Source organism: Setaria viridis, chromosome 2, assembly GCF_005286985.2.
Source record: "Setaria viridis chromosome 2, Setaria_viridis_v4.0, whole genome shotgun sequence".
NCBI classification, from domain to species: Eukaryota; Viridiplantae; Streptophyta; class Magnoliopsida; order Poales; family Poaceae; genus Setaria; species Setaria viridis.
The window spans coordinates 35,994,473-36,006,532 of NC_048264.2; the positions used below are offsets into that span (position 1 = coordinate 35,994,473).

Genomic DNA, 12,060 nt, shown 5'->3' on the forward strand with positions numbered 1-12,060 from the left:
TATATGACCCGGGATTTGAATCCAGTGTAATAATAACTCGTCTGGCAGCAACCATATTCCATCTATAGCTCACCTACTACTTACTCTCGCCTTGCTGAACATCCAGAGCACTGACTCTATATATTAGTATGGGTATGGCATGACACATATGTAAAGAGGTCTGTAGAGATGAAACAATTCCAGTTGATAAGTCTCAATAGACAATTACACATTTTTCAAGAATAGCCGCGCATCTAAGTTGTCAGGTCATTATGAACCTTTTAAATTTCCCAGTGTAAAAAATGATAAGATGATGCAAAAAAGAAACCCCAGTGTCTAGGTCCTCCGTGTCAAGATCCCGCCGAATAAGACTGCAAATGATTTACCATCCATCCCACTTATATTTTTGCGGACATGACAAGGGAGTCCAGATGATGATACAGCCGCACCATCAAGTTCAAGATGCCGATCTGAATGCAGCGCTGCCATTGCAAATTAAATCTAAAGCCACCGAGCAGCAGACATACCCCTAATCCAAGGGAAAACACGCCTGACTTACGTCCAATACAATATGCGAACCGGCGTGAGCACGGGCACGCCATTGGCGTCGTTGCCAACCGCAGTACCACAAGAGAATATCATGGCATTGTTTTTCACCAGTAAAGGTCACAGGCGACAATTATATTTAGCAAGTCAATATTCTGCTAATCTAATATCAGAAGACAAATTATGTGGCTCCCGGTTACCACACAACCGTTTGACTAAAATTTTCATGTCCAACATTATAAAACTGAACATACAAATGAAATTAACTCTTGAACCGAACGCTGCGGCTAACGTTAGGGTTGATGCCGGACATTTCACCTCCATAGGGACGGGATGGCTTCTTGATGTCACGCACTTGGCCTTTCCGCTTGACAAGCTTTTTCTTATGCTTATCCTGAATGTATGTGGACACACAAAAAAAAAAAGTTCACTCAAGATCATCCATGCCACTTGACTAACATATAATACACATAATATACAAAGTTACTTACCCTGTAGTTCTTTCGCGGATTCTTCTTGTCCCTATTTCTGGAACGTGTCAAGCCCCTGTTCTTCTCGATCTGAAAGAGTTTGGATTTACTTAGAAACACGTTACAGGAAATCAAAATTTACAATAGGTTGTATGATACACCAGAGTGAATATTAACCTGATATGAAATCTTCCTCTTGCCATCTCCTTCAGTTTCTTCCTCCACGGGTTGAATGCCACGAGTTCTGTCATACAGGGGGAAAAAATAAGCACCGGTATAGCATTTACCACAAGCACCTTGCTACATCAAAAATCAGTGGAACTTACGGTAAGTACTTCTCATTCTTAAATGACAGTTTTTCAGTCCTCTGTCTTTTCACATCCTGATAGAACTCGTCTTCAGAACCGTCACCATCTTCTGGCAACTCATGATCATATTCAACTGAGTTAGCTCCTACTCTTGATAGGACACGAAGCTCATGTTTCCTCCGCCTTTCACCAACATTATCTCGCTTTGGAAGATCATCATCACCAGAAACAAACTTGAAGATATAAAACAAGCGGTTAGACACAGATACAACCATAAAGTTGTAGATACCAATAAAATTCAAAGTCACATCATAGCTTATGAGCATATATGCAATTTTTCTGCCCTAACCTCATCCAAATCCCTTTTTTCTTTGCAAAATATGCAAATCATACTAAGCACCCTTTCCCGGGCAGCAGAGGGCAAAACCTAGATGTATCCCAAAAGTATACCATATTGTGCAATCAGAATATTCTACAATATTGTGATCAGAATGTAAAATTCACAATCCATTTCAAATTCAATAAACAAATTCCCTTGGAGCTATATTCTGGATATTAATTACAGTGATTAAGATATTACTACATGAAATTATTCCCAACCTAAGATGACCAAGATCAGTAGCAGTTGATTCATGGCATGGTATGATGGTTTACATATTGTCCCATTTCAAACCCTTAAGGACCACAAGAAACAATTGGAGATCAACCAGCACAACAAAAACTGAAAACTTGTAACAGAACAGTGTACCATACCTTGTTTTTATTAGATTTAGCAGCAGCTGCCACAAGCTTGCTAGGTTTCATCATTTGATTATTCCTCTGCACTTCATCATCAAAGTCATCCAATGTCTGCAAGTCTCTTCTGTATATTAAATATAAAATTAGTAAACCACAAGAAATGGAAACATCATTATGTAACAGAGGAAATGTCTAATAACTCACTGATTACTAGTTGTCCTGGTTTTTGACAACTTCTCTGGCTTCGATCTTGTCAAATTATAGAGCCCCTTTTTCTTTAATCTTTCCTCAAGGTTGGCTCTTACTTTCAACATTTCCAGGCTTTGCAAGCCTATGTGCTCATCCTGTTATTTTTAGATTTCAGATTTTATGCATCTACACTGATTCAACAGGAAAATAACAAACACTACAAGCTCATAGCAGACTAAACCTTGTTCTTCTCTTTGTTAACTTTGTGGCGATCATTATTAGAAGGCTCACTCTTTCTCGATTCAGAGACTTCAGCACCCTGAATTATCAGCATCATGAGTTATATGGAGTGCCCAGATAATGAAGCAAAAAAAAACACATGCACACACACAACAAAGTTACTTGTTTCACTTTATCCAGTGTTAGTACTTTGCTACATTTGCCCTCCTGTTTGTCCAATGAGACTATCTTATCAGCTTGGATGGTGCCACTATCCATGTTATGGCCATCAGTGCTCCCCTCTTGCCTACCTAGATTCGTGGTGACTTGCTTCATCTGCAAAAGAGAGGAAATTAAATCTTTGACAGTCTGTATAACTTTCCAATCAACTTGGAAAGAGAATTATCTAACGAGCCACAAAACAGTGATACCCAATAATTGAACAACTCTTACATGCTACTTCTACTAAACTTATTTTTGGTCTAGTAAGACTGATTAGAATATTAACCAGAGAATGTGAAGAAAATAGGGGGGGGATGTCATCAGGCAGATACAAGGCAGCATGATCGTGCCTTCAGAATTCATTACATACAGGAATATGGTTACTAAAAACGAACCTTGTCTACCATATTCTTGGTCTCTACAAGGCGAGAAATTACAGGATGATCCTGCACGGACAACCCCTCAGCTTTCATAAGGAGGTAGAAGGTAATAGCTTGACAATAAGCAAGCAAACAAGCTTTCTTCACTTCCAAAGGTAGCATTCCACCTTTAGCTTTGCCTAGACCAGCTGTCACCTGCAGAAATATTCAGTTATCACGTAGGAAACCAGAGAAAAGAGGGAGGGAAGGGGGTAATATCTCATTAGAAGATCACATTAGAGCAGAGAAAGGCAGAAGAATCATGGAGCAATTCAGAATCATAGTTCGCTTTGTTTTGGTTGCAATTCAGTGAAGAAAACTATGGCCTGCCCCAATTCAAAATTGGGCCCTTGTCATATATGACTGAACTCGCAATCATGAAATTGGTACCTAAAATATTCACGCCATTCTCCATAACGCGTTATTATTAAATATGTTGTCCAGGTTGTGGGCTCAGTTCAACCAAGTTCATAGTTGAATCAAATGTGAACAATTTGATTTTATTAGGAAGCAACTTGTGTTCAAATTGGTTTTTGCAAAGGATCTGGTATTGTTAAGCCAGTAGTCAAGTTACATGTACAGGACCTTGCATGGCTGCATAGCCAACAACAACAAAGACTTTAGTCAAAAGAAAGCTAACAGAAGGGCATACGCTATGCCTGGCCGCATAGTCACATGGCCTCTGTTGCTCAAGTACTCAACTTGCAGCAGATATGTTCAAAACATTTAGTATCAAAACCACTCTTCCATGGATCCTGTTAATGAAGTATCCAACTTCAGGCAGTTGCCAAGCAGGTGGCTTTGATGCTTTGTTGGCAGGACAGGACATTGGTGTCACTGCCAAATGCCACGTGCAAGTTCAGGTCCATGATTTGAAGTGCACATCATGGCATCGGAAAAATGCTGACTAGCAGGCAAAGTTATTGGAATTACTGAGTTAAGTGAAGGATCCCACTTCAGAACAAGTGCAGATGTTTATGAATAGTATGGCAGACACCTTTCACATAAATGTGGGGCTGCAGAACCCTAAAGATCTGCAGATGGCGATGAGAGCCATGGAAGGCATGAGCCAGCGGCAGTTTGGATTGAAACCTAAGATTGCCATCATTAAACTTAGACCACAGTTTCAGAAGTCAATGTTTGGTTGGTTCCACAACTACAGCTTGCCTAAATCAACTACATGGCCACACTTGACATAAAGTTTTTGCCAAACTTCACCAGAAGGTTACCAACTTTATTGCCATGTAAATGTATGTGGTGAAGCACAAAAGGCCATCCAAGTTCAGCTAATGTAGTGTAGCATAAACCACAATAGGAGGCAAAACTGCATGACTCACTTGCATGTACCAGGAATAAATGGTAATCACCAACATGCCAGATTACAGCAAATTCAAGCCTATGGGTGGGCAGTCGGTCGCTACGCCAGAAAGCATCATAGTGGGTATGGAGAATAGTGCCAAAACAGGGTAGTAGATTAAAAAACGAAATAGAAAGTATGTGCATCCTTTCAGGATATTCACCACTCCTCTTTGAGCTTTATTGTAGGAAAGATATGGTCCTCAGTCCTCACTGAACCACCATACAAACTTCTGTTGAATAGTGCGTTACATCTAAGCATCACGAATAGTATGCAACAAAGGGTTAAATGTTACTGGTACGCCAAGAAAAATTGATGTTTCAAGTTTCAGAGTTCTCCCTCACGTTAATTTTTCAAGTTATGCAATTATTCAGTGAATACTATTAAAAAATAAGAAACAAGAAAATGGATCCAGTAGTGAGTAGCAATAATTTACCTGATTGTTGAGCTGTCCTATAGCCCTAAATTCTTCATGGGCCTCCTTCAACTCAGACAACAAGCTAACGAGTTCAGGAGCAGAACTGCATAAAAATAATATATGATGTGATCATGGATTGCACTTAAACACATAACAATAATGTCACTTCTACTAGTCCATAATTTAGATGCTACAAGCACTACAAATCTGAAAATTTTGGTATTGGGCATATTCATGCAAGGCTGATTTGAGTGGCACTACCAGTCAACATGATTATTCTGAAAGGCAAAAAGGTTGGTTCATGCACTGGTGATTTTTTCACTGAACCATAACATCATGAGGACAGGCTCTGTGAGGAACTCGAAATAATTTTAATATTGTACAGAGTACAGTAACAGACCTGTATAGCACACCCATTTTGTCATTGCTTGATAGGACAGCAAGGTTTTCTTTCATTTTGGTTTCATGGTTGGATGCCTGCTGGTAAACGGAGTATTATGTCAGCTTCATCCCAATATATGCATCAAGGAACATATACTCAAACAAAGTACTAGCATAACGAAATAATTTCCTTCTGCAGGCAACACATTGTCTTTAATTAGCATTAGCAATGAGCATGTATAAAATAAAGGAAATCAGAAGTCTTATAGTTGAACAAAGAAAAGATAGTGAATTTAAAATGAAGGAATAACCCATTTTACAACCCTCAACTATGTTCTGAGCCACATGGTATTCAACCCTCAATTTCCAAATCACTCATGTTTCGACCCACAACTATGGTAACTATCCAATTTCAACCCTCAACCTAAACAAAGTGAGTTTAGGTGATGTGGCCCTGGCGCAACGACATGGAGCAAGGCTGAAATGGTTTTTAAAATTTAAAAAGTTGTAAAGATTTGCAAAACCTCTAAGAGATCCCCACTTGTGCTACCAGTGTTCCAAAAGACATGCCTAGGCACTCTTAAGCCCTAGGCGCAGGGGCAGCACCTCACCTAGGAAAATAGGCAGAGGTTAGGCGCCCCGCACCCCTAGATCCAGTGCTGCACCATCAGCACGGGAGGGTTTGGTGGCCTGCAGCAGCCCTGCGCTAGAGGGAGGGAGGCAGGGAAGTTGGGCGCCGGTGCGGAGGCATAGGCTCCGTAGCAGGCTGAAGACTGGCAGAAGAGTCCGCATGGGCAGCAAACCAGCCACGTAAAGAAAAGATTATCTCCAGAGAATGCGCGAGTACCCAAGGGATAAGGACAGGGGCGACCGATTTGTCAAGTACTCCCTCCGTCCCATGAAAAGTGCAATCCTAGCGTTTGAAAAAAAATCCCATAAAAGAGTGCAATCCTAGGAATCGGATGTAACTACCTGCCTAATTAAGTGGTCAGATTTAATTTGCATGCCAAAGCTAACTGCATGTGACCCAAAAACGAGGGTATAAGAGTCTTTTCACACCACCACTAATTAAGCTGTCTGAAAAAAAAACTAGGATTGCACCCTTCATGGGATGGAGGGAGTACATGATGCCACATGATGGCCAGCAGCAAGGGATTTCAAGTGACGGCAGGCTCTGCTGCGTAGAAGGAAAAAGAAGCGAGGGGGAAAAGGAGAGTGGCGGCGGCAGCTAGGTGGGTACGCCCTACGCACGCTGAGGAGGGCTAGGTCAAGTGGCTTAATTGGGCTGTTCAGACTTGAGCTTGGGCTGCTTTGGCAGGCCTTTCTATCCAACACTAACACTAGGACCACTGATCTCTTGTTTTTCCTCTTCTATTAGAGTATATGTATGTGTATAGCAACGCCTAGGAAACGTTGAAAGCACCTAGGCATGCCTAAGCTCTAGGCGGAGGGTCACCACCTAGAGAGCACCTAGCGCCTTTTGTAACCTTGGTTATAACCTACTTGTTTGCATGCTGATTTAAGTTTAATTCAATTCACATGAAATTGGTTTAGACTATAAACATTCCCAGCTGCACCTCTGAGTATTTAGAACCTTCATTGATTTTCTTAGAAGGAAATTAAAGCTTAATCAGCACCTGAAAAAAATGGTTTTATTTAGTATTATCTTCTGCAGGCCTTTGATACTTTATTTCAAACATACATATCATATGCAGGTTAGTGATGCTCCATAGTGTGAGTAAGAATAATTCCAGAACTATTCGCTTTTAAAATCAAAAGCTATTTTGGCCTTAGGCCACATTGCCACATCAGCACCATTTTACCTAAAACCACTCTAAATACGATGGTTCAAATGTGAACGCTTTTAATAGTTGAGCGCTGGAAAAGGAACAGTTTCATAGATGATGGTAGGAAACATGGACTTCCCCCATATTAAATTAAAATTGTGTACATGCAGCATAACTTTAATCAGTTATTATATAAGAAGACATCCTGAAGTAAGTTTAGGCAATGCTCAAAGCCATCTCCTAGTTAAAGTAAACAAGAGAAAGTAACGATCACCTTTGTGCCATCATTCTCTTCATCACTTTCACCATCTTCTAATCCAAAATCTTTCATAGACAGATTTTCTTGATTTTCTTTTTGGATCCTTTGCACCTCCTCCTCATAATCCAACTCATCATCACCACTTTCACCAAGCTGTTTGTCATAGTATGCCCCTTTACCTCTGCCCCAAACATTTTTGGTCTTTTCATCTTCCTCCTGCTCATCCATGCTATCATCACCTCCAGCAATTTGTTTCACAACCCTCGCTGCTCTTTTTACTATACAAACACATCAAGTCATAAATATGCAAACACCTCACATCAGAAGAAACAGGTGTGCTAAATAAAGTGGTTCAGTATTATTCTTATTATAATTTCGCTAAAAATGTAAATCATAATAATTGAGCTATAGCTTGCATTGACATGCTACATAAATTCTGAGAGTAGAAGAAACTAAAATAACACTAGCATAGCATCCTAACATAGTAACGGATTTATTCACATTGAAGTTGTAAGCCAGCATTATCTATCACCCATACCCTTTACAGTTGCATCAGCATCATACATATATGATTTATTCTTAAAAAAGAGTGTCAACTCAAAGGTCTGTTGGCGGCTAAGTATATTTACAATAATTCACTTATTTATACATGAAATTAATTTTTAATCCACAGGAGCATATTGCTAAACAGCAATGAACAAAATATGCTAACAGGATAGTACTATGCCCAGAGATATGAGGTAAGAGCTATTCACAAACTTACATTTTGCAATATACCCTTTGTCCCAATCTTCATAGTTAGCTTCCATGTTATCGTTCTCTTCTCCTTCGCCATCATCAGTTTCGCTATCAGAAACACCCTAAAATAATTGAGACCATAGAAGAAGTCAAATACATAGAAGATAGAAATAGTGTCAACTAGTACAGAACTACAAGTTTCTAATCATTTGGCCTTCAACAAATCAGGTTCATTTACGGTACATAGGGTAGCAGCAGTGCATTACATCACAGTGCAAAGCCAGAATGTGTTGCATTAGTATTATTACACAATACATCCTATTGACATTTAGCAATACAATGATTAGAAATTGTGGAAATATCGTGTTCGATAGAATCCATAACGATCAAAGCACTAGTTTAGGCTGAATGAACAAAACAAATCATTGAGTTATTAAAGTTGTGCTCTCCGACCACATTACTTGTTGCATTTAATCAATCAGACTCATCGAACCCTTGAAAGTTACATAAATAATTTGTAGCTTCCTCCATACATTGCGAATTCCTGAAGAACAAGATCAATAAGGGGCAAAAATTACCTTCAGGTCGAACACGGGCTGCTCCATATCGTCATCCTCCGACTCCCTCGCTGAAACCCAGCCCCCCCAAAAAAAATGGAAACATCTTAGGAAATTGCAGGAAGATAGATGGATGAAGCAAATCGACGTTCTCCATGGCATGAAAACTAGAGCGCTCACCATCGTCGTCGTCAAGGGGGATCATGTCCTGCTGCTTGTGGACTGCAAAACCGATATCAGAGACAAACAACAACAAAGCTCACATCAGCCAACAGGAACAACCGCACGCATGCCCTTCAGAAACGAAAAGGAGGGAGCCTTTCATCCCCTTCATCTTACATGCTTCAATCTCGTCGTCGTCGGAGTCGGACATCGCCGCCAGCTCGTCGGTCCGCTTGGACTTCGGAGGGGGCCGTGCCGGCGCGCGCCGCGGAGTCGTCCTCGGCCTCTTCCCCATGCTAGGCTATGCAGCCAAGTTCCGTAGATGCTCAGCCGCGGCGGTGGCGTCCGTGGAGGCGTGGAGCGGGGAGTGCGGCGGCCGAGCGAGGAAAGGAAGGGGCTTTCGCTTGCGGTGCGTGGCCAGGGGAAGGGTTTCGTGGGGTTTTCCTCGGAAAAATTCCTATTCACCCCACCCATTCGCCACGTGACTATGGGCCGATCCCCACGTGACTATGGGCCGAGTCTGCATTTTCATCCTGGACTCAAAAACCATCGATTCTGACCTCGCGAAATTGCAAAACCGGTCCACGTGCTATAGGGTCGTATATGGGCCCGAACAATCACAAAAGAATTTGAATTTTTCTAGAACAAAAGGCACCAACTAAATTCGCTAGGTTATCAGATCCAGTTAAATGTCAGATTCCTGTGGGCCGTGCATTTAAAGAACGAGCGACGAAACTGGGCCGAGCTGCCTCATCCGCGATTCCGCGGAGGGAGTGACGAGCTGTTGGTCTTGCTTGATGCAAATAACAACGAGAGGAAAACATACAGGGCTTTGTGTAATAATAATAACGACGGTGGGTAAATACAAAAGTACCCCGACAATCTATTATGTATGTTCGACCTTTGAAAAAAATTATGATTAATTTACTTCCTTAAACTATTTTAATTGGTCAATTCACCCCTAAATAAACGAGATTAGTGATTTTTTTCTCCACTACCAAATATACCCGTGCGTGGAAGGGGAGAAAAAAATCCTTACATTCCCCTCACCAATAAACATGGAAAAAAAACTTAGTTTATGACCCACGCAATTATTTCTAAAATAGACTTTAAATTTGTGTGTTGCAACGGGAGAAAAAAATCATTAGGAAACCTTAGTTTAGTAAATATAACACAAACTCAATTTGGTAACTTGATTTTTTATCCCATCAATTATTTCTAAAAAAATATTTCAAACTTGTGTACAGACCAAGCTTATTACCGTGACAGCGTCGCAAGGTGGGTGGAGCTACAAGGACATAGGATGACCACAGCAACTAAAATGACGAAGCGCGTAGCTTTGCCAAAGGTCGACAGGCACGTGAGAACGGTCACAAAGATAAAACACGTAACTCTACGGCTGGTCGGAAGTAATTGGTGGGAGGAAAAGGAATTTAAAAGGAAAAGATTAAAATTTTATTATTTGTTTGGTGGGTACGGGAGTTTTAATGCAACGAAGAATGAGAGTTTAGAGGGGCAACTTCTACCAATCACTTCCAAGGGGAGGGGTGGGAATTGGGTGGGAATTTGTTTTAACGGCGCTACTAGCGCCCGGACGTCCGTTCCGGGCGCAAAAATCGGACGCACTCTCCACCGTCGGATTAAAGACGTGTCAGCCGTCAGATGAAACCTAAGGAGGGCAACAAGTCAAGTCCGCACCAAACACAAGGAGCGCACCCTGGCGTCAACTTCTTCACGCGGGTCGGGACAGGAGCGAGCTCCCAGCTTCGCGTTGCCGCCCAAATCCGCTGGTCGCCGTCGCTTAGATCCGCCGGTGCCGAGTGAAGATGGCGCATATCCTTCAAAAAATAGAACTCCCCCTTCCAGATCAACCACATGGCGGCCACCCGCCCCCAATTGTTGCTCGGAACCCCTCAAATCTACATATGATTGACCTCAACACACTACTAGGTATGCCGACCATCTACCCCCGTAAATGTTGCATTGAATTCTTCGAACAAGCGTGATAATTCACTTCAGCACCCGCCCCCAGGTCTTTCGAGCAGCGTCCATGGGGGATTGGCATCCGAGCCCCCAGGTCTTTCGAGCAGCGTCCATGGGGGATTGGCATCCGAATCGAGTCTCCAAAAACGACATGTATGATTTTCAGAGCCGCAGCCTCATTCGTTTGAAACACTAGATGTGAAAAAATCTTATACAGTTTTGCAACATCTAATGATAGCATGTGGCACATTGAAAAACAATTATTGTAACATCTCAAAATGCTCATGGGTTAACTAAATGTTACATATAAGTGTTGCAAGATCTAATGATAGCATGTGCCACATTAAAAATCAGTTATTGAAACATCAAATAATGTATGTGCTAACTGAAAGTTACATCTTACTTCCATGTATAGTTTTTGCAACATCTCAACATTGATTTTGCTAGTAACAGTAACTGCAACATTGATAAGCAGGGGGATGGAGCATTGGTTCCTGTTGCGAGCATATCAACACTCTCAAGTGAATATGTTTCAGTACAAGTTGGTGCAAATAAAGAGGTCTACCATGAGGATGAAGACGTCGTATGCTCACAGCTTATTATGCCGAAAGTTGGGATGGAATTTGACACGATACAGGAAGCAAGGCGGGTTTACAATGAGTATGCCATGAAGTTGGGTTTCAACATAAGAGTGGCTTCTTCAAGAAATAGCAACGTCACAAAGGAGCTGATCAGAAAGGAGTGGGAGTGTTCTCATGCTAGGAAGCCAGCTCTTGATGGAGAAGATAATGGAGAGGAAAACACATTAGTGAGCAGATCAACAAATGACACTGCAACACTAGTGGGATAAAAAAAAAGAGCAGCAACAGCTGTGCTTACCACGGCAACAAGGAAGCGCAACACTATCAAAAAGCTGGACTGCAAAGCTCATATGGCAGTTGGCTTGAGAAATGGGAGGTGGAGAGTGATTGTAATGCAACCTGACCATACTCATCCCATGGTGAAGGCGATTGGGGTTAGAAAACACTTGAGGTCCCACCGAAGCATCTCGTGGGCTGATTATGAGCTGCTGAAAACTCTACACCATAGAAATATTAGCACAACATAGATCATGGGGGTGCTTGCTGATTTCCATGGGAGGCTTGGCAACCTTACTTTCAGCAGCAAGGATGTTTCAAACATGAGGACACACTTGAGAGGAGGTGTCACCTACAGGGATATGGATGCAACATTAGAGTATTTTCAAAAGCAACAAGCTGAAAGTTCTTCCTTATATTATGCAACGATGATTGATGATAATAATGTTGTTAGAGGATTGTTTTGGGTAG

General features: G+C 41.6%; 1 protein-coding gene across 6 annotated transcripts; it reads right to left on the reverse strand.

The window, feature by feature from the left end:
• Window positions 1–602: 602 nt before the first annotated feature.
• On the reverse strand, window positions 603–9,175 carry LOC117845289 (protein THALLO). Of its 6 annotated transcripts, none has more exons than XM_034726266.2 (16): window positions 8,927–9,175; window positions 8,768–8,809; window positions 8,609–8,658; window positions 8,056–8,152; window positions 7,308–7,570; window positions 5,266–5,345; window positions 4,884–4,968; window positions 3,067–3,246; window positions 2,633–2,785; window positions 2,472–2,549; window positions 2,246–2,385; window positions 2,057–2,162; window positions 1,322–1,536; window positions 1,173–1,239; window positions 1,017–1,085; window positions 603–919 (listed from the first exon to the last, which is right to left on the reverse strand). In XM_034726266.2, the coding sequence occupies exons 1-16, from the start codon at window positions 9,042–9,044 to the stop codon at window positions 788–790; spliced, it is 1,875 nt and encodes a 624-aa protein (XP_034582157.1). In that variant the 5' UTR covers window positions 9,045–9,175; the 3' UTR covers window positions 603–787. The 6 variants fall into 6 exon arrangements, with proteins under 6 accessions (XP_034582157.1, XP_034582158.1, XP_034582160.1 ...); XM_034726267.2 differs by having other exon boundaries at window positions 5,266–5,342; window positions 8,927–9,174; XM_034726269.2 differs by having other exon boundaries at window positions 2,057–2,165; window positions 2,660–2,785; window positions 8,927–9,174.
• Between the last annotated feature and the right edge of the window lie 2,885 nt (window positions 9,176–12,060).